The 21,532-nt window shown below is 50.8% G+C and overlaps 1 protein-coding gene and 1 long non-coding RNA gene across 7 annotated transcripts in view; one reads left to right on the plus strand and one right to left on the minus strand.

The window, feature by feature from the left end:
* Window positions 1-21,532, plus strand: part of Slc2a9 (solute carrier family 2 member 9) — a 138,445-nt gene that overhangs the window by 8,919 nt on the left and 107,994 nt on the right. For 4 of the 6 annotated variants that reach the window (XM_013146559.3, XM_013146558.3, XM_013146562.3 and 1 more), the window contains 2 exons: window positions 428-513; window positions 13,176-13,274. In XM_013146559.3, coding sequence (XP_013002013.1) covers window positions 451-513; window positions 13,176-13,274 — 162 coding nt within the window. In that variant the 5' untranslated portion in view covers window positions 428-450. Of the gene's footprint in view, window positions 1-427; window positions 514-10,858; window positions 11,036-13,175; window positions 13,275-21,532 lie in introns of those variants that run through there. The other 2 variants (XM_003464353.4, XM_063230159.1) reach the window with 1 other exon arrangement.
* Window positions 2,332-10,838, minus strand: LOC134471404 (uncharacterized). The gene is made up of 2 exons (XR_010040869.1): window positions 10,670-10,838; window positions 2,332-6,513 (listed from the first exon to the last, which is right to left on the minus strand). It is a non-coding gene; the product is annotated as an uncharacterized LOC134471404 (long non-coding RNA).

Below are 21,532 nucleotides of genomic sequence, written 5' to 3' on the forward strand. Positions count from 1 at the left end.
CAGAAAAGCTGTGAAATTTCTATTTTTGCCACCGGATGACTTAAGCTATTGCTGGTGGTTTTCTGGTTTGACAGCTGAGAGCGACACTTTGTCCTCACTCACAGTGCTGGTGTGCTTGTTACCTCTTAGACACAGACAGTCTAGTAGGTCCAAAATGTGCTCCTCTGTGAGCAAGACCTTCTGATGACAGCAGAGCAGGGAACAATTGAGCAAGTATAGGAAAGGCAGATATAGCCCAACCCCATCTAGTACATAGGGAAACTGAGGCCAGGGCAGAGCAGCATGGGTCCAAGTCTCCAGGGACTCAAAGTCCCAACGAGGACCCAGCTGTGTGTCATCCTGCTGTCCTCGCCTAATGCCCCCTCTCTGGTGATCTACTGTGGGTGGCAGCAAAGGTCTAATGGCGGCTTCCTTTTTTCTTCCTCAGAAACAACATCTGAAGCGTAAACCATGAAGCTCAGTGAAAAGGACCCAGCAGAAAACAAAGCAATCACGCCCAAGAGGAACACAGTGGTAGGTCCTGGTTTCTTGGGCTGGTTCCCCTGGTTCCCTGGGGATGGCATCCTGATGACCCCAACAGTCCCCCTCTACCCTCTGTCCTCCATCTTCCAGGGAGCACAGGATGGGGGTGACGCCTGAAAGACAGACCAGCAAGCAGCCGCAGTAAGCAGGGCTCTGTGCAAAGGAGCCCTGTGAACTGCAGGGCCTCGGGATGCTGCTCCCAACATGAACAGTGGCTGCAGTGCTGGCCTCCTGCTGGCTTGCTGGCCTGCACTTGAAGCCACTCTTTCAGAGGTCGCTCTTGCTGAGAGAGGCTGATCTTGACAGTGATCATGCCATGATCCTTAAGGATATACCCAAATCCATCCCCTGTCACCCTCCCTCTTCCTCCAAGATGCCCTTGGCAGCTACAAAGATTCTCATTCTTCCTGGGACTCCTCATGCCCTCTCTCTAAAGCCAGATTCAGGAGCAAAATCAGAGTGACCGCTCTGTGCTGGGTCTCAGTGGAAGTCTTGCGTTTGGTTCTCTTAGTCATTCTATGGCAAGGGCATGCAGTGTCTCCATCTCTCAGGCAGGGAACTGAGTCACACAGAGGGCTACAGCCCTGCCCAAGGCCTCCTCCCTGCCAGCGCCTCCTCCTATGTGATGGACATGGAAGCAGCTGCAACTCGGAAGGAGATGCTTCCACGTTCACAGTAAACCTGTGTTTGGCTGTACAGAGACCAACACAGGTCCCCCTACCAAATCGCCAAGGCAGTGACAACAGCATGGGACTCACGTAGGTGTAAGGTGGAGATTCAGGCCAGGGAAGCCAAAGACATGAAGGACCGCGTGACACACAGGCAGCATCTCCCTCTTCGTGGACACTGTGTCCTTGCTTGGTGCTCATGTTAGGTGAGGCGAGGGTCCACATCCAGGTATTTGGTGTAATGAAAGATAATGTTCTACTTAAATCATGTTTGGTAGAAAACTCCTCTTCCTTCCAAGCTTTTCCTGCTGGAAAATGTTCACCTCCTCTTAGTCAACTTTCTAAGCTTAGGACATCCTGTGGAGGACAGTCTGAGTTCAGTTCCAGAAGTATCTCCCAGGCCCCTTCCCTGAGCCAAGGAAGGCCCTAGGACCAGGAGAGTTTTCAGGAAGCAACAGTAAAAGAGACATGAGAAGGATTTATCAGAGCGCGACACAGGACACACTCAAGGACAGAGTGTGGGAGCTTGAAGAAATGAGGCACGTTACAAGCCAGGGTAGGGCATATGTAAAGGCTGTTTTTGATGTGGATGATCTCAGCTGTATATTCTCACTGTCGCCAGGTTACAGTGTAAGCCATCTCCACGGGTTTGAGGTGGATATGTGCCTGAGACACACTATCACCAACACAGCTGCTTTCTGGACTGGGGGAAGAAAAGCAATTTGCAGGTGGAAAGGGTCTAGTGCTCCAGAATTAACAGGTTATTGTAAAGAGCCTTTAGGAATTTAGCACCATCTCTGTAAGGACAGAGGGAGGGGGTCACACACTGGGAAAGGATTATGTCTTGAAGTTGCAGTAATTCTTAAAAGCACAATTTTAAATTTTCAATTTCCTGGTGTAAGGAATGGTGGGAAGTAGAGACCACCTGGCTTGAGTAAAGGCAGCACAGCATGGGATTTATTGTGGTGAAGAGGGTGAAGAGGTTATTTCTAGGGAGCAGAGAGAAGTGAGCTTTTTAATAGGGCTTGAAAGAAGGCAAGGAACATTATGATATAGAGGGAAAAAACTCCCAACCTACTAGATGTCTGGTACAAGTTTGTGTTCTTTAAAATCAAAGAATGAATTTTAGAAACAGCAGAGGTTAAGAGCAGAATATATTTATTGAGAGAAAGAAAGGTTCTGTCTGCGAGAGACTGAACGGGTCCCAAGTGGGTTGCCACTCTTGTCTTTTTTAGAGATTTTTACAGAGTAGAACCATGAAGTGAGGTGGGTCCAAGGTAGGGAAAAATGGGAAATTGCAAGGTGGACATGGAGTGGGACAGAACTATGGTCAACCAACAAGATTATGAGTGTAATTGCATAAAACTGATTAAATCTGGGACAAATGGGGAATTGAGTCACTTAGCAAGTGGACATTACTGTAAAGCAGTGACTTTGTAGGGAGTTGGATTAGTGGCTCCTCCAGGCTTCCTCAGGGTGATAGAAACCTATTTAGAATATCAAACCCTGACATTTATCCTTAGGAAGTAGGTGGGTACATTTGGCCCTCAGCAGAGGTGTCTGTTTTCCCCACAGTTTTAAGGTATTTGGTCTTCTGCCCTGGTTCCTTCCAGGGTCCAGCCCTGTGTGACTGCCTGTAATATTTCTAACTAACTCAGCTGTAACAATTAGGTGGGAAGATCTTAGTAAACCTCAGAGTGGTCAAAGTTCTCTGGATGTTTTGTTCCTCAGTGGGCAAAGACCTTGAGATGTCCAGTGTGAATGCTTGGGTGTCTTTAGATGTCCAGGTGCTTGCAAGATTCTGTGTTCAATTTCTCTCTTTTAAGGCACTCTGTGCTTGCTTGCTGAGGGCACCAGAGATGAGCTGAGAACAATGCCTCTGCGGGGAGACAGGTTGCATACTGGGAGAGTCAGGTCCAAATCTAGCCTTCAATTTCCATCCTTTGGTTATTATAAACAAAAAGGAAAAACCAGCAGAGAAGGGAGATGGGTGTTATTTCTCATGGCTGCTTCCTGCACAGCACACGGGCTGAGTGGGCAGCCTCATGGGAAGGAAAACACTGGGGAACCATTGTATATCACTGATGAGAGATTGTTTGATTAGGTCTTGAAAGAACTGTGACAGGAGTCTGAAAAGACAGGGCCTGAATAAGAAGGAGAATTAAACAGTCTAATCACCCTGCTGAGGGAAGCAGCCATGAGCCCACCTGGACGATCTATGAGAGGGGCTGTAGAGAAGGGAATTATCTATGTATTATATGAGGTGGGAGACATGGGCAGAAAGAGAGCAAGTCAAGGGCAAGGGCCTGACTGAAGTAGAGGCGAAGGGAGGTTGTGAGGAGTAGTTTAAGGGAGTAGTAAAGAAGGAATCTTTCAAATCCATGCCTGAGTCATGGGTAGTGGATGAAGCGACAGAAGATAAAAGAGCGAATCAGTTTGGCATGATAAGGTGGATGGGAAGGATTATCTGGTTAATAGCACAACAGTCCTGCACCAATCCATGGGTGCCATTTGTCTTTTGAAGAGGCAGAATGGGAGTGCTATATGGAGAGATGACAGGGACCAGGAGACCACATTGGAGTCCGCAAGAAACAATTGGCTTTAGTCCCCTCACAGTCTGATTGTCACCAGGGTGATCTGGCTTTCATGAGATAGAGAAAGGTGCTTGACTGAGAACCAGGGAAGGGGAGGAACCATTCAGACCCTTGGGTTTAGCTCTGGGGAAAGCCTTTGGTCAAGGCTGGAAGAGGAAAAAAGAGAAAGGTTTAACTCGCTGAAGGGATCCCATGAGTTCTTTGTTTAACACTGATCTAATGGGAAGTAAATCATACAGTGAGTGAGTGGACACAGAAAGACCAATTTTCCAGGTGGGTCTTTTTCCAAGCCTTTTCCAGGTGGGTCTGGGGTCTTGGTTGTCTACTGAGGTGACTGATGTCTATCTAGACTTTATTAGACCAGGTGTTATCATTTATCTCACCCCTTTCAGAGTCTGTAGACCTGATTTTTGTTGGTTATCTCTTAACCTTTAAGCCTGGCTTTTAAATGATGCATCTCTGGCCACAGTTGTGGTATAGACAAGGCCAAAGAAACAAGTATTTATGGCTTGAACAATAAAATCATATGACTATTATGATTATAACCACCAAATGTTTTACTAGGAAGATCCAGCAATTACCTTTTATAAGGAGGCTAATGAGAAGGTCTAGGGAATTTTAGATTCTGAAATGGTCCTACTTGTCACCTAATATCTTGAATAGCCATATAGAAATTAGAAGGATCAGGAATGTATACACAGCACTCAGATTTTATAAGGGTACAAAAAAGTACCTGCTTGTGCTCATGTTAGAATGTCTAATGTCATCTGATTTTGGAGGACAGCTGGTATTTTAATTTTTTTTTTTTAATTTAGAGAAGGAAGAGGCTGGTCAACGTGTCTTTTACAGGGAATAATTGCATAGACAGATGATAAAAGCATATCTATTTCTTTTGATTTTACTTTTCTGCTGGGTATTTAAGACCAAGTCAAAGTGAGATCTGTGTTAATTAAAACTGACCTCTCACTGTCTATCAAGGTCACGTAAGCCTGGTTAAGGCATTACTTACTCTTAGGACCATGCGCAGAGGCTCTCAGCTGTCAGTCAGCTGCCAGGGTGGGTCATGGTCATGCTGGACAGACCTTTCATGCTGGTGACCCTCCTTAGGCACAGGGCACATCTTTGTTACCTCTGTCTCCTGGGGGCCATCAACCTCCCTGCTCAGGAGATTGAGAAGCTCACCAGAGTCGCAGGATCCTGTAGAAAAGGGATTCTTTTCATGTCCTGGGGTCTCTGCTGACCTTGATGGCTCAGGACTAAAATGCCATCCTCTTAGTCCAGTGATCTCTCTAGCTTTGGCCTCAAAACTTTAGTTGTTGAACACCCAGAAGAGAAGATCCGGTCTATCAGTCTTATTTAGCAGATGTAAGCGCAAGTGTCAGTTGTTTTGCAGTAGCTGTTGATCCCTCTTAAAGGCAGATGGTTGTTATAAACTTTGTAATTTAGCCTCTGAGAGGAAAGTGCCTATCAAAGCGTTTAAAGTTAACTTCAGGGGAATTAGAGAGAACCCAGGGTTTTAGAGTCCGAAGAGAAAGTGCTCAGGCGCTGGCTGACCTGGGAGAGAAGGAGGAATGGGAGGACAGGAGTAAGAAGTCTGGACCGGGTGTGAGGCAGAGCAGTGTGGGAGCTGGGAAAATGTACCACCAAAGCTTAGAGAAGCAGCAGGCAGGGAGGTCTGAGCCTCGTGGCTGGGCCTGCAGTGCCATGGATAGCAGTGGGCCTTCAGAAGGTGGCCCTGGGTGGGGTGGGGCTGGAGTGGATCTGTCCGCAGGTGGAGTCAGGCAGCCACAGGGTGGTGGCAGCCAGGAGGGGAAAGGAGGTGTCCCAGGCCATGGCCTGGGACAAAGTGATAGGACCCGCCCCGCAAGCTTGAAATTTTTTATTTACCTAGGCTGAGCTCTGGGGTGAGCGCAGAGGGGGCCTTTTGTGCGGAGGCGCTGTGGCCCTGCTGCGTGTACGACCCAGGCTGGATCTTGATCTCTACAGCAGCGCATGCGTCTGCTGTGCCGTGTTGCCCGGGTTTTGGACAGGGCAGGCTGGGTATGCTGGGCAGGGGACCTCCAGCCTGGCACTGGCACACGGGGTGGAAAGCTGGCACCCAGGTCTCAAGCCGCTCAAAGATGGTGGCAGGAAGCAGTCAGAGAGGGAAATGTCAGGGAGGAATCGTGGGAGGGAAGTGGAGTGGGTGCAGACGGAAGGAGAAGGAGGAGAAAACGTCTAACTTACTGGTAGTGAGAATCGCTTTTGTCCAAGCCTGTGGCTCTACCCTTGAAGGAACTGGCTTAAGCAAGAGCTCTGACGGCATCGATTCAGGTCTCTGAGGCAGAGGATACCTGATGATCACAGAGGGAGCTGCCTTTCATCTGCCTTGGGGAGTGTGGTGGAACTGCAGATGAGCACACATTGTCTGCTGATTCCCATTCTGGGCAGTCCACGCTGAGGGGCCTTTGGGTAGCCTCTGGGGCGTTGTCCCAGCCAGGACTGCTCTGGGCAGCTGCCCCAGCCAAGACCCTTCAGTTGTTCCTTCACTTTTCAGTAGTTCTGCACAACCAGAACTCTGTCTCCTGAAAAGAGTCCAGTTGCCCACCTGGTCAGCATTCCACTGGCCACTAATGTCCGTGGGGTCTCCTCAAGGGTACTGGAGAAATCCAACCTCTGCTTTGAGAGTGGCAGCTGCTCCAAAGGTAATTACTAGCTGGCAGAGTAACGCGGTTTGGTTTCAGGGTTCACTAAGGGAGAGATAAAAGCCCCGCTGAATGTAAGTGAAATTTCATTAAAGACCCATTTTTCAGAATTTTATTGACATCCACTAGATGGTGCTTTAATATTAGTTCTCCTTAGCTATCTAAAATAAGATTAAAAACCACATTAGTCACAAGTCAAACAGTTCAGGCAGGTCTAAATGTAGCATGTGTCAAACAGGAATACAAGATCTTGTCCACAAGCGTAAAACCTCCCTTTACGGAAACATCATAATAAAGTGATCTACGAAAGGCACAAACATGGCAAACAAGAATGACAATTACAATTACCTAGTATAATTCAGTAATCAAGAATTAAAAGCAAACTCCTATCTCCTGTTAATTATTTGTTATTTTTTAAAATGAAAAGAATCAAAAGTATCACACTCTGGTCACCGAGAGCCATTGTCCAGCAGGAAACATGGACATGCCATGAAATATCAGCCCCTTGGGCTCCAGATTGGGACAGAGGTGGAGGAGTGTGGGATTCTGCAGCAGGCAGGCTGGCAGGGATGGAAGACGAACGATTTGGTTTGAATGGGAGAGCTGAGAGCAGGGTAGGACAGTCTCCAGCCAGGACCCAATGCTATAAACGTGATCAATGGAGCCAGGCAGATGCCTTTGCAGTTGGTCAGAGGCAAAAGCAGCCTTCCAAGGAGTGCTTTTCCAGACCAATGCTGGGGTTTTAAAATCATGAAAAGCAGGGCAAGCCTCTCTCTGACTTTATGGGGGACAGCAAAAGGCAGGCAGAGAGGAAGAAAGAGGGAGAGAGAGATGGGGAGGCCTAGCCAATCTGAACTCCCCGGCAGGACAGAAGTGCAGGAGCTGCAGGACTGAGGTCTGAAGATGCTGCCTGCCGGGTGGGTGGTCTCAGCTGGGTTCAAGAGAGTTTAAAGCCCTTGTGAGAGAGCCAGCCTCCCTCCTGGGTTTTGCCTCCAGATATAAGGAACAGTGGGAGGCAGAGGCCACCTTGTGTAAAGGCAGATGGCAGGGACTGTGTTGTGCCCAGGTGCAGAGGGTAAAAAGGCTGTCTGTACGGAGCTAGGAGAATTTTTATAGGGCTTGAAAAAAAGGAAAAGGATGTTAGGCAGGAATAGCTTAGTAAACCTCAGAGTGGCCAAAGTTCTCTGAATGCAAAGCCCTGGGGGCATCCAGTGTGAGCAACCCTTGGGTATCTTTAAATGCCCAGGTGTTCGCAAGAGCCCCTGCTGCCTCTTAGCTCTCTCAAGACCCTCTGTGTTTACTGAGGGCACTGCTGTAGAGCTAAGAACCCTCTGCTGGCAGACAGATTGGGTACTGGGAGAGCCATATCCTAACAGAGCCTTACACCTGGTCTCCTTTCTACCTAGTGTTATTTCTTCCATCCAGCCTCAGTTTCCCTAGAGCCTCTCTCCTTAGTTTGCAGATGGCATCTTCTCCCTGTATCTGACTGTGATCATCTTGTCATGACATTGTTCACCTTGGATGAGGACCCAACTAATGATCATTTTACCTTAATTACTTGTTTCAAGACCCTGTCTCCAAACACCGTCATATTCTGGGGTGCTGGGGGTTAGGACTGTGACATATGAATCTGGGGACCCAATTCAGCCCAATGAGGTGTACCTAGTCTCAGCCTTCCGGGAGCTGCTGTCCCTCCAAGAGGCACACACGAGTACCAGGGTGCATGGGACATAGAAACAGAGCAGTGAGAGGTCCAGGGTCGCATCCAGAGAGGGGTCAAGGAGCCAAGCCTTGAAGGACCAGCGAGTCAGGGACAGTTTGAGGGCAGACCCAGGTGAACCCGAAAGCGTGGGAGCTTGGAATATATGGGTAAGCAGATGTGCGGATAAGGCTGAGTGTTAGAGTGTTGGCACGTGCCTCAGACGTTTGTTCCGTGACCGTGATCAGACTCTGTAACTGGAGTTAGGACTCTCGGGTCTGCCTGAGAGCACAGACCTGGGCCCCCTGGAGTGACACTTGCAGGCAACATGCTTTGCCTCAGTTCTGAACTTTAGCTCTTCCCGTAACTTAGCCCTGAGGGCTGACAGGAGCACAGAGGACCCGGATGAGAACGTGGATAGACAGCACTGCAGGTATGGGAGATGAGAGAGGGGAGGCAGGTGCCTCTGGCTGTGGGGACCCTGGGTAGCTGTCATGGGGTTCCCAGAGAGATTTGCCATCTTCCCTCTTCCGTTACACCATTTGTGCTGACCACCTGGGTCCTGGCACCTTTTGAGATTTCAATCCAGAAGGAACCACAGATCCCCTTTTAATTTGGGGGTCAGCGGGTCTACTCTAAGTCTTAGTGAGATTGGTGGGTCCTGGTACTACAGACAAGGAAAGCAGGGAGAAGGAGGAAGCATGGCATTAGGGCAAGCAGATGAAACCAAGTCCCAAGTCCCCGTCGTATGGCGTTGGGATGTGACTGTCCCCACCATTCCTCGGGCCTCAACCATGCGCCAGCATTTTGCTTTCCACATGCACCAGCCCTGGGTACACACAGGCCCCGGCCCCACTCACACCTCCCTGGGCTCACTCACCCTCCTGTCAGCACCCTCTGAGCCTCCTTTTCTGGTGAGCTTGGCACCATGCCTCTTCCATGCCATCCCAGAGAAGCCCTGCCTGGGTAGTTCCATTGTGGCTGAGTGTTTCCCAGGAGGAGCAGCTCAGGATGGAGGCAGCCAAATTGAGGATGCTGGGAAAAGGGATCGCTTCCTCCCTTTGGGTGGGGATGTAAACCAGTGTGCAAATCAGTATGGAGATTTCTACAACCACTGAAACTAGAAATTCCATTTTATCCAGCTATACCTCTCCTGGATACGTTCTTCAAAGAGTTAGGGTCATCCTATTAGAGTGACACACACACCCCTGTTTATAGAAGCACAGCTCACAACAGCCAAATCTTGGAAGCAACCCAAATCCATCAGTGGATGAACAGATAAGGAAAATGTGGTACTACTCAGCCACAAAGATGAAAAATTTCCATCACCTGCAGGCCAGTGGATGGATCTTGGAACCACAATAATGAGTGAAACAAATCAGACGCGGAAGGTTAAACACTGCTCCGTTTGTCTAATATGAGAAACCCGTAATATAAATAACTTACAGAGCTAAATAAAAGACAGAGGATAGGAAAGAGGAAGCAGACTGTGATGATTGGAAGGGGATTTAACAGGAAGGAGGGAGAGCAGAGGGCAAAGGGGAAGGGAAAGGAAGAGTTACCAAGGTGTCAGGTAAACACCACTTCCCCAGATGAATGCCACCACGTCTCCCAAACGATACAAGTGCAGTTCAGAGTCAGCAGCCCTCACAGTCACTCGCCACTGATGAGTTGGAAAGTTCGAGGGCTCTGTCCACACCTGGCCTGACCTTGGAAGCGGGCTTTCTTGTTGGAAGCCCCTCTGCTGTGCAGCACAGGATGGACCCTGGGGACTCTTCACCTTTGCAACCCCCGAGCTCCAGCACACATGTGTCCTCTGCATTCTGTTTCAGTGTGCATTTTCCCTTGGTCCCAGTTTGATGGCTGCTCCATCTCCTGGCAGTGAACTTGAGCCCTGGCCTCGCCTCCTAAACCTTCCACATGGACAGAGCACACCTCTGTCCCCATCCAGGCTCTGGGAGTGGACAGCAGATGCAGCCTCTGTCCAGGCTGTGACCAAAGCACCTTCTCCCACATTCAGGGCATATTGGCCACACAGTGACTTAATTCTGCTGTGTCAGGGTGTACATGAGATCCTGAGCCACCCTGGGCCAGTACAGAGAAGGTTTTCTTTGGTCAGCACTGCAGAAACAGGACATGGGCATAACCAAGAGGTGACTGCTTTTCTTCCAAACCTGCAGCCTTTGTGCATGGAGCTGGGCCACATGGACGTTTCTGCTGTGCTGCTGAGTGTCTCCTATCTGAGCCTCAGAGTAACTCTGCAGGATGAGATGATATTCTATTTGGGACTGGTCAAATAGAAGCTCAGAGAAGCCACGTGACCAGCCTGAGGACACATAGTTAAAAAATGGAGGCGTCATCCCACCCAGGCTAGGAGGCAAAGCCAGCACCCCCTCCCTTCCTCCCAGTTAGTGGAAGGCTGCCCTGGGTTACGCCTCCAGAAAGAACGCCAGCCTTCCCACAAAAGAAAAATGAGAAAACTGCAGAGAAGCAAGTTCATACCTTGGGTCTAACTCGCAGGCTTTAAGACTCTCCTGTTACTGTGCAGACCAGCCTGGGGCAGGGAAGAAAACGCTGTGTGTTTCCTGTTCAGACAAGAACAAATTGCCACACTTCCTGCGTGAGCACTCCCGCCCCTTACCCAAGGAGCGTGCTTCTCTTTCCTGGGGATGTCCAGGCAGAGTCCAGGGTCCTTGCCCGGCCACCCAAGGCAGCAGGGAAGAACCAAGCATGGATTCCAAGGACCTGAGCTCTGCTCTCCTGACATCTGACACCAGCTACCCTGGGCCTCCGGGACCTGGAAGGGAGCCATCTGAATGTCACAGCCCTGGGAGGAGCCCTGGGGTGCCCGGTGGGAGGAGGAGAAAGGTAATCAGTCAGTGGCCTCTGTGCTGGGGGGCAGGGAGGGGTCTCTCTATGTGCCGTGGCTGCCAAGGGACAGCCTCCATAGACAGCTCTGTGGCTTGAAGGGTCTCTGGCTTTGAGTCAGAAAGCCCTGTGTTTAAGTCACATATCACTGTCTGTGTGACACTGGCATGGGGCCCTGGTTCCTGTGCCTCTTCCCACTGGGCTAACTGCATTCTGGCAGCGAGCTGCAGACAGGGGACAAAGCCAGAGCAGAGAACATCTGTACTCCTGCTCTGTCAGGGTGATCTCAGCACAGGCAGTGACAGCCACCCTTTCTCAGTGGCAAGGGTGGGGAGGACAGTGGGGGGAGGTGGTGAGCATGCAGGGGAGAGCGGCTGAGGCAGCAGACGGTGCCCACTGGCCCTTCTCCAGCCTCAGCAGGCCCTGGGCACAGGGTAAGGAGCTCCCAGCCCAGTGGCAGCTTCCAGGGTGATCAGGGCAGGGAGCCAGAGTGGGGTGGGGCCAAGCCACTGCTGCCCAGTGGCTTAGAGGAGGTGCCCTGTGAGCTGGGACCAGAAGAGAACATTAAACAGCGCCAGAGACAGTGTTTGCCTGGCTCAGTTCCATTAATGAATCCTGATCTGCGCAAGCTCCCCATACTGCAGGGGGCTTTCCAGGCCCATTTCACCTGGCAATGCTGTGCCCCAGCCATGAGCCCTCTCTGGGTCCTGCATCCCATCACCAGGCTCGGTGTCCAAAAAGGAAGAGGGAGAAGCACACCTGGCCTTCAGGAAACCCCTCACCCTGTGCAGCTTTACTGCTGTCTCTCGGAGTCACCCCACCCTGTGCCAGGCTGCCTTCTGATGCCCGACATCCTTTAACTCCCTCTGGGGCATAATGCTCTCAGGAAACTGTCACAGAGCAACCCCATAACCAGCTCAAGTTTCCACAGTCCTAAGTCATGGAGCAGGGCGGGTCAAAGTAGAGTCTAAGAGACAAATGTAAAAATGAGGGGCAGATGTTGACAGTGGGTCTCGGATATGAGAAAGCCTGAAGGGGTCACTTTGGGGGGATGGGCAGAGAGGCCTTGGCATGTCTGCCTGGGTACAGTGGGATCTGAAGGAGTGAAGAGAGGGAGGAAAAATGCTGTCCTTACACTGGCGACGTCTAGCAGCTGTGGCCTCCTCAGCAGCAGAGGCAGTGGTGCCCTTAGAAAGGCCCCTCAGCTCCGCAAGGTCAGGTCATTTGCTCAGGTCCCACAGCCGGGGGTGGATCCCTGGAGCCCAGCTGAAGGAGGAGGGCAGACAAATAAATGACTACCAGAGACCCCTACCAGCATCACCTTCCAGGCAGTGGATGACCGATCCTGGCCATCTGGGGTGCCTGGTCCCCTCCACCAGGATCATGTGCCCGACCAGTCTAGAATGTCAGCCCCTTCTGCAGCCTGCTTGTGCCAACGGGCCAGCAGCAGTGTGGGTGTGCAGCCAGGTTGTTTCTGCTCTGTGCTGGTTGTGGCACCCTTGGGTGGGGCACAGGTGTTATTCTCAGATCAGGCTGGGTCTGCCTGCAGGTGTCTTCTTCCAAGGAACTTGGCCCAGCCAACACATGATATCTCAGCCAGGAAGAATGTGTGTGCGGTCATGCGGGAGTGTGAGCTCACATAGGTGTATGCAGACTTATGCGTGTACATGTGGCATGTGCATTTCTGTGTCTCAGTGGGCAGTATCAGGCTCCTCATTGGCACGCAGCTGAGCAGAGGCTAGGGGGAGGGGGATATGGCATTGGGCAGCTGTGACCACCTGGGCTGCAGACCGCAGCCTGGGCGGCAGGAAAGTCAGCTGTGTCCCCTTTCTTCCCTGGGGGCCAGGATGAGCACGTTCAGTTCCAGAGATGGAAGAGAGGATGTACAGAAAACCTGGTGGTGCTGTGATCTAAAGTCCCATGTGCCAGCACACACAGCCCCACCCACACCCCCCGCACAGCAGGCCTGATCGGGGACCCTCCTGTAGCCTGGCCAGAAGCTGAGGACTTGGATGAAAATTCTACCTGCATACCCCAAGGCAGCGCCTTTTCTCCATCTCCCAAGGGCATGGTCAAGCTTCCTCTCCCCAGCTCCTGGTGCTGCCAGGCTGGCTCTGATGTCTCTCCTCTCCCTCCCCAGGCTTGGTCCTGCTCACTACTGGCAGCTTCGCTGGTGGGCGCCTTTGGCTCCTCCTTCCTGTATGGATACAACCTTTCCGTGGTGAACGCCCCCACCCTGGTGAGTGACCCCGTGCCTGCGTCATACGGATTCTTGGGGATTGTGGGTGGTCAGGGCACCCAGACCCTGTGCTGGACAACAGAGGGCAGGGCAAGCCAGGCTGGAGTGTGGGTATCCTGGGGTGAGCATGGGTGGCCCAACAGGGTTCTTAAGGCCCAAAGAGGGGTCCTAAGGGGTGCTAACACCAGGGAAAAGGACAGAGGGCTCCTGCCTGGAAGTGCTGTGGGTCTTGGGGGGCTCATTTGTTTTGCTGACCCGTAATCATGACCAGAGGCAACTCCTGTGCCTGCTGGCTAAGACCCAGCCCTGGCCCCTATTTCAGTCTGAGATCCATGCCTGGTGCAATTCTCCAAGGCCTCCTTACCCCCCTGCCACATAGGCAAGGGTGCTAGCTCCCAGGCTGCTGGCCTCCTGGGCAGGATGGAGGTGTAAAGGGTGCCACCCTGGGAAGGGGCTGCTTGCTGGGCCCACCTTGGAGGCCAAGGCCTGGCAGGGATGTTGGAGAGACCCTGGGGAAGGCAGGGAGGTTCTGGGAGCACCTAGGGCCTTTTCTGCCTTGGGGCTCTGCATCCCTGATGCCAAGCCACTGGACCGAAGGTCTACAGTGCTTCAGAGTTCCCAAGAGCCCTGGGATTTTGGAGAGGTGCCACCTTTAGAGAGGTGGAAGAGGGCTCGGCTTGTGCCAGGACTAATCTGGGTTTTTAGAAATTCTATTAACTCTGACATTTGTGTAGATTTATTTGAAAAATTCATTCTGATGCTAAAAATTGAAAGCTAGCAGGCTGAGGTGGCTTCACCAGGCATCTGCAGCCATCAGGGGTGCTTGATTTTGTCATCATAATGTCACCCTGAGATGGCATCTTACTTGGCCTGACCTCTCCAAAGGAGAGGTGGGAATTTGGGTGCTACTTTGTCTTGGAAGCTAGCAGGCCATTCAGGCTAGAGGACAGGGCTTTGCCTTCATGGTGTGTGGGGCAACCCCTGAAGTTTCTTCCTGGATAGCGCGAGCGCCTTGGGAGTGGGAGGAATCAGCAGCTCATTCCTTCCCTGTCCACGGGTTCAACCCGCATTTTCTGATGGCCTGTCACATGTTCATGCAGGGACCAGGGAAGGCAGCCTGGAGGAGGTGGCCTCCAGGGCAAAGGACAGGTAAGGTTTCCATAGGGGCAGAGGGAAAGGCAGGGAGCTGAGTGCAGGGGAAGCTGGACTGTGTTGAGGTAGCACCCTGCCGGGAACAGTAGAGGTGTCCCGTGCCAGTGTCCAAGGAGAAAGGGGAGCTGGGGTGGCAGAAGAAGTGGGGAGCAGGGTGGTGTGGGAAGAGATCCTCAGACCTGAGGAGCAGGATGTTAATCTACAGGCCCCATGGCAGGGTCATGAGGTGCATGGGGCAGAACCAGAGCCTCGAGCTTCAACACATGCCTTTGTGAGCGGAGGGAAATTGGTGACCTGTTGACGCTCCCCCACCTCCTTGAGGGGTGGAAGAGGAGCAGCGTTTAGTTTAAGCAAGTTGCCCAAGACCACGTGACTAGCAGAAGGCAGTGCCAGAATTCAGACCCCAACCCGTCCTAGTCCAGCCTGTGCCCTTTGCACCTGTATTATTGATCGCCATTGCTGGGCTCCACAAGCCCAGCATTCGTATGGGCAACTAAGGCCAAGAAGGACTGCAGGACATCAAGGGGAAGAACGCAAGCCAAGTGGGCCATTCACCTGCCATCCATATGCTGCCTTAAAAAAACCCAGGGCTTCAGCTCTGACACCTGGAATTCTAAAGCTGGGGTCAGCAAACATCTGCAAACCTTGAGATTGTCAGTGTTTAGCCTTTACAAAGCCATGTGGTCTTTTTCACAACTGTTCAACTCTGCCTCTGTGGTGACAACTGACCATACACACTGCGAGTGAATGGGCAAGGCTGTGTGCCAATGAATCCTTTATCTGCTAAAGGAAGTCTCGGGCCAGGAATTGTGTGCTAACAGCTGTATTTGAGGATCTAGGAAGGCGGTGGCACCTGGAGACTGGCGGTCTATTGCATCATCTGTCTATCCCGATACCTATCTATGTACCATGTCCAGCGTATTCTGTTGCCCTTGTAAAAGGCTGAAAATCCAAGGCTAATTTGCATACTAATCAAATGCATATAATAATTGTCTGAGCTCTCTAACAGTCTGGGCTGGAGATGCTAACCTGAAACCTGGTAAATGGCCATGGATTTGTGCCATGTAAGCTTTGGCCTTTGCAGGAGAATGCTGTCTTGCTGGGTGTGGCCTCGTTGGTACTGTCAGAACAGTCTGGGATTGCAGAGTGGCAGTGGAGGATGTCACCTTGGTCTCTGGTGGACCCCAATGTGTGGACCCCACTTGAGGGCCTGAAGGCTGATGGGAGACACTGAAGCTGCACTGGGGCTCTGATGGCTGCGGGCTGCTCTCTGTGAGCTGTGATAGGTCCATAGCTGGGCAGGCCAGGCAGACACAGGCCTGGCTGGGTGATGATATTGTTGGTGCACAAGTCAGAGCCCCTCTTGCTCGTGGACATTGTCTGGAGAGCCTGCAGAAAGATTCTAGGAGCAGTGTTCTAAAGAAATGCAAGGTCCAAGTCAGAGTGGAGAACATGGAGCCCAGACTCCAGGCTCAATGACCAAAGACAAGGATGAGGCCAAGGAAGATGGGGTGCAAGAGAAGCATGTGGTGCAGAGTAGGGGCCAGGTGGGCTCCAACCCAAGGAGCCTGAGGATCCTTGCCACAGGGAGAGTTCACATTGCAGTGAGTCTTAGAGGATGGCGGTCCTCCTGAGCAGAGTGACCACTAGGGAGACGGAAAGAGCCACTGAGGAGGACGGGGGTGGTGATGCAGGGGGGTGCTGACCAGGAGACTCGAATAGCAGCAGATATCAGAAAGCAGAGCAGGACTGCTCAAGTGGGGAGGGCAGGGGGTGGCAGGCTGCTTGAAGGAAGGAGCACGGATCCCAGAGACCTGGTGTCCCTGCACATGGAGCTGGCTGTCCCTGGCTCCCTGGAGTTTTACAGGGCAGCAGTGTCACAGGAAATTTACAGCCACCCTGACATCACAGCACTCCATGAGATGGCCCCTGCTTCAGAACCCTGACCTCGGAGTTCCCGGGCTGCCCACACCTCTGAACACCAGGCTGCAAATGTCCACTTCTGCTCCAGTTGTGTCAGAAGAACTTACAGAACTCAGCAAAGCACTGTCCTCACAACTCTAGATTATTATAGCAAAAGACACAGACCAGAAGGAGCCAAAAGGAGAGATGAGCAGGAAGCAGCTCATCTCTGCTTCCTGGGCGGGTCTCATGCCAGGGAAGGTCCTGGCATGCCTGCCCATGGAATGAGGATGCGTCCCTATCCTCATGTGATAAGTCCATCAGTGTAACCCTCCACCCAGACAGCTGCCTCCCAGCGATCTTCAGCACCCAGAGTATTCCTCAGCATGTCATCCTGTGGGAGTGACTGAAAGGATCTTTGGTTTCCTGGTTAACTCAGTCTCCAGGTCCCCTCTGCCCTGGAGATGGGGCTGATGAGCCTTGACACAAAGCCCCAGCCCTTCACCATGTAGTTGATGTTTTTGGCAAGGCAAGGCTTTCTGCAGGCTCTTTGAACATCTCTTACTCCGAGGTATCTCACTTGCATATCTTCACCATTCAGGAAATCCCAAGGACTAAAAGATGGCAGGAAAACAGAAGGGAGACTATTCTTGGATAAGAGGAAGAAAATAAGAGTGGGGAAAGGAGTGTAAGGCAGGACAGTGGGGGAATCATATCAAAATATGATATATGAATCCATGATAACACCATGTTGGAAGCTAATATTTTGTAAAATTAATAGGCATTAATAGAAATATATTTAAAATAAAAGAAAGTGGACATGGCAATACACACCTGTAACTTCAGCACTATAGGAGGATAACAGGTGGATCACAAGTTTAAGCAATTTAGTGACTTAGCAAGACCCTGTCTTATAGCAAAAATAAAAAAGAACTGAGAATACAGCTCAAAGCCAAAGTCCTAGGTTCAACCCCCAGTAATGGAAAATAAAATAAAATAAAAATAAAATAAAATCCTAAAGACATAAAGGCTACCTCCCAAGAACCAAGGACAAGCCCAGTCAAGTTCTATAATATATAACCATATATGGTAATATGTACATTATACAATGTATATATGCAAATCTATTATGCAAATGTTGATTAAATGCATTAGTGAATGAGACAAGGAAAACTCGAGGAAAAGAAAAGAATGAATAACACTGTAGCTTAAGGGATCTCATTTATTACCTGTTCCCACTCCATTTAAGTTAGAACTTTTTTAAGCAGAAAAGAATGAGTATCCAGAAAAAGAATGGAGATTTGGCTTTTGTGAGGAATTTCCTAGCTTTCCAGTGGCTTCAGAGTTGGCTGTGTTTCACCTTCTTGTGGGAGGATCTGAATCTCACACCCTTGCTTTTATCGTGTATGCCCAGGTTTTCAGTAGAGTGATAAATCCAGCGCCCCATCAATTTCCCAGCAGAAATTTTCCACTCCTTCCTCTTTCTCTCCCTCTTCTTCCAAAGGGCAGATAAACAAATGATCAAAATGAAAACCCACGTCTCTCCCTATGAGTAAGCGGCAGTACCCAGGGAACTGCAGATGTTTGAGGCTGTTCAAGGATTCAGAGGAACTATGCGGATCTTGGGGGAGTCCAGGGCTTCTGACCAGCCCAGGCCAGCCCGGGTTCCCCAAAACAGTTCTGGGAGCCCCAGGCTCCGAGATAGCTGGGATGACAGGAGCTCAGGGGTCGCCTGTCCCCACAGAAACAGCAGACAGCGGTGTTGATGGAATGAGCATCCCCACGCCCAAATCTCCTCCCCATCACCCGCTTCTTTCTTCCTGTTCGCTTTGCCTTCCCATCTCCGCAGTTATAAAAGCAATGGGCCTCTATTAGTACAAGAAAACAGCTCTGAGATTCAATCATTCAACTCCTAGTCTGAGTCACATCCTGTGAGTCAGGGTCAGTGTCTCAACTGGCCGCTCAGAGCAGACCCAGGAGGAGCGCTTCATTCCACAGAGAAGGGGGAGACCAAGTAGATCCCACAGCCATAGTGTGGGCTGATAGTGTATTGGGGTCTGAACATGCAGGCGAGACCTGGGCTCCACCCAGGGACCCTCCTAGACTCTTACCAAAACCCACTATGTTCTTTGGGGTACTTAAGAGTTATGCTGTAAGCATCTTCCCATGCTGGGGAATGTTCTGGCACCAGGACTTTACAGTATCATGTGGCTGTTCTCACAGCAGCCCTATCTATAAGCTCGGGCTCCACCTCCCTAACAAGGGCTTCCTCAGTTGTTTCTGATTTTCCTCTGGGCCAGAAGACCAGATGCTGCTGTCTTGTTTACACTGGAAGCTGCCAGTCACCACTGGGTTGAGTTTGGTTTAAATAAGTCCTGAGAACCAGGGTCCTTCCAGGCCTGGAGTGTTGATGTCTAGGTGTGTGCAGGTCGGGGTGTATGTGGTTGATCCCCACCCTACCCCACTCCATGCCCTGGAAGTCTCAGCTTATTGGACCTGGACCACCTGCACATTTGATTCTGAGCTCTCCCATTTCATTGAGTTCATCTAGCAGAAACACCTGTTGCCTAAAGCAGTGAACTTAAAACCACCGTGGTGGCTCAAGGAAGCTCTGCTCAGTGGGGTGGAGCAGTGGTTAGTACAGTTGGAGTACAGACAGGGGACCCACAAAAGAGGGAGCGGGGAAACCATGGAGGGAACATGCAGCTGTGAATAAACCACAGCAAATAAAGCTAGAAACCTCCTCTTCCAGCCCATAGGGAAAGCCACTGAGATTTACACAATACCAACTATGAGCTGACATCATATTAAGAACTTCAGTGCCTTAACGAATCCCTTCAGTGGCCCTGTCTGCAAGCTGGGGCTTTTGTCCTTAGTTGAAAAAAGAGATATTTTAGAATCAGTGCCCAAAATGGCACACTGAGCCTAAATTGGATCAGACGCCCTTTGCGAGCCCCTGTAGCTCAAGGCTGACTTTCTGCAGCCATAAGCAATTTGAGCAGTAATGAAAATGTTCACCTTTTCACTCCAGCCAGAGGGTGGGCAGGCAGGAAGGAGTGGGATGTGTGGTCACTGGTCTGCTTGAATGCATGGCCCTGCAGAAACAGCTTTGTGATCCCTCAAAACTGCTCCTGAAGGAAAGAGGCTCAGCACTCCTCCTGGTGCAAGGAGAAGGATGGTGGTGCTGTCCCTCCTGCTTGGGGCCAAAGAGAAAATGAAACTTTTTTCGTGGTTTCTTTAATTAAATGCAAGAGTCAGGCTGGCACCACACTGCACAGAGGATGGATGGAAGGTTGTCCTCAGAGGTTATGAAAGTCCTGCTCACCTGATGATTGTTAGCAATTGATGTGTCCTCCCCCATGTAGCCACACCCATATGGGGAGCAGCCGTGTGGACAGAATACTCTCAGGACCCTGGAAATACAGAGGTCTCTTTCCACTTACACAGCCAGCCAGTCATGGTCCTCCCTGGAAGCACACGGTGGGCAGGAAAAGACACCAACCTGCCGATGAGTGATTAAATCACAGAAGAGCTGAAGCGTCAGGGTCCGCCAGCCACCCTCAGGTAGATGCTTCTTTAGGAGGGCTCTGCATGGGCACATGGTGATCCCCGTGGCCTTGATTTATCACAGTGAAGGGACACAGGCAGAGTCCACAGATAGAAGGTGCAAAGGGTAAAACTTGGGGGGACCAAGTTCCAGCCACCTGGAGTCCTCTCCAACAGAGCTGCACAGGATGCTTGCTGTCCTCCATTAGCAACAGGTGGTGATAGTTTGTGTGAAATCTGTCCACCAGGGAAACTTAGCAGACACTCAGAGTCCAACAGGGGCCACTCCCATGGGCCCCTGTTTCCCCATGTAGGAAATTCCCGACCTAGGGCAGCCTTGGCCACTCTGTCCACACCACAGAGCAGGCACCCACGGAGTCCTTCTCCCCAGAGATGGGCTGGCAGCAGCAAATCCCAAATACAGATTCCTGACACCAGCACACCACTAGCCTTGCAAAGGGGTCTGTCCAAGGAGAGCGTCTCAGGCCTGCTGTGTGAACTCTCATCTGCTGGGGATGCGAGTCAGGTGACATTAGGTTACAGTGCGGGGCTTTTGTGGCCTATGTCGGAAAGTCTGGTTTGGTGGCAGCGTTTCTGCCAGGACTTCAGTACCACTTCTCCACTGTTCCAGTATGTGTTCCAATGCCAAATGTCTTTACCCTCCCCTGGGGCACTGTGGGCATGACTCTGTTCTGTGACCTGTGTGTGGACTCTGGCCCACTCTCAAGGATTCTATTTATGAGCATTTTTATGGAGCCCCTGAGAATAATTTTAGATGAATGTATGACATGCCTTTTGCAAAGCAATAAAGAACATTAATATCATAAATCAAGCTACAAGGTAATTTGCTCCCCAGTGGCTGGCAATTTGCTGTTACCATTAGGAGGATGAGAATTGCAGAGTTCAATTTATTGTCAAAAGTGTGGCCCTTGAGTTCTTGGGCTGGGAGATAATGGTAAATTAATAGATTCTTGGTCCTGAGAAATAATCGTGTCTAGCTAGGTGATATATTTTGCAAATGTACAGATAATGATATTAATACCACCAACACCCATTGCAATTTCTGGTTTTTATTGCATGTGTTTATGGCCTAACTCCCATCCCCACATAAATCTTCACAGTAACTCCACAAGGATGGCAGTGATATCACAGATGACGCCCTGGAGCTCTGAGAGGTTAAGGAACACACTTGGTCACCCGCTAGGAGAGAAATCAAGCAGGTGCCAAGGTTCCCTAACTATTGAGGACACTGCCCAGAGGGGCAGAGCCTTTTGCTGAAGGTCACCAAATGTCACAGAGTTCCTCAGTGGTACACACATGTCTATATCCTGTCCTTCAATCATGCAGCCTCTTCTTTCTTTCCTGGCAGCTTGGACTCTAGGTAGCTCTAGTCATAATATAAAAGCTCATGGGTGAACTCAAAATAGCCCATCAGACTCATCTCAGACCAAATGGAGGACCCTCCGGTGGCCCCACCTCATTCACACTAAAATCTCCAATAGCTTCAGGCTCCATGTGTGATGGACATTCCGAACCACAAATAGAGGTGTCCATCCCATGCTCACCCGCTCTACTGCCAACCCTAGCTGCTTCCCAGGGATACTTAGAAGTGTAGGCTCCATAGGCTTCAGGCCAAGCAAGGAACGCACCAACCCCAC

The sequence above is a fragment of the Cavia porcellus genome, unplaced genomic scaffold (assembly GCF_034190915.1).
Source record: "Cavia porcellus strain 051 isolate PalLab524CR breed Dunkin Hartley unplaced genomic scaffold, mCavPor4.1 scaffold_18, whole genome shotgun sequence".
NCBI classification, from domain to species: domain Eukaryota; kingdom Metazoa; phylum Chordata; class Mammalia; order Rodentia; family Caviidae; genus Cavia; species Cavia porcellus.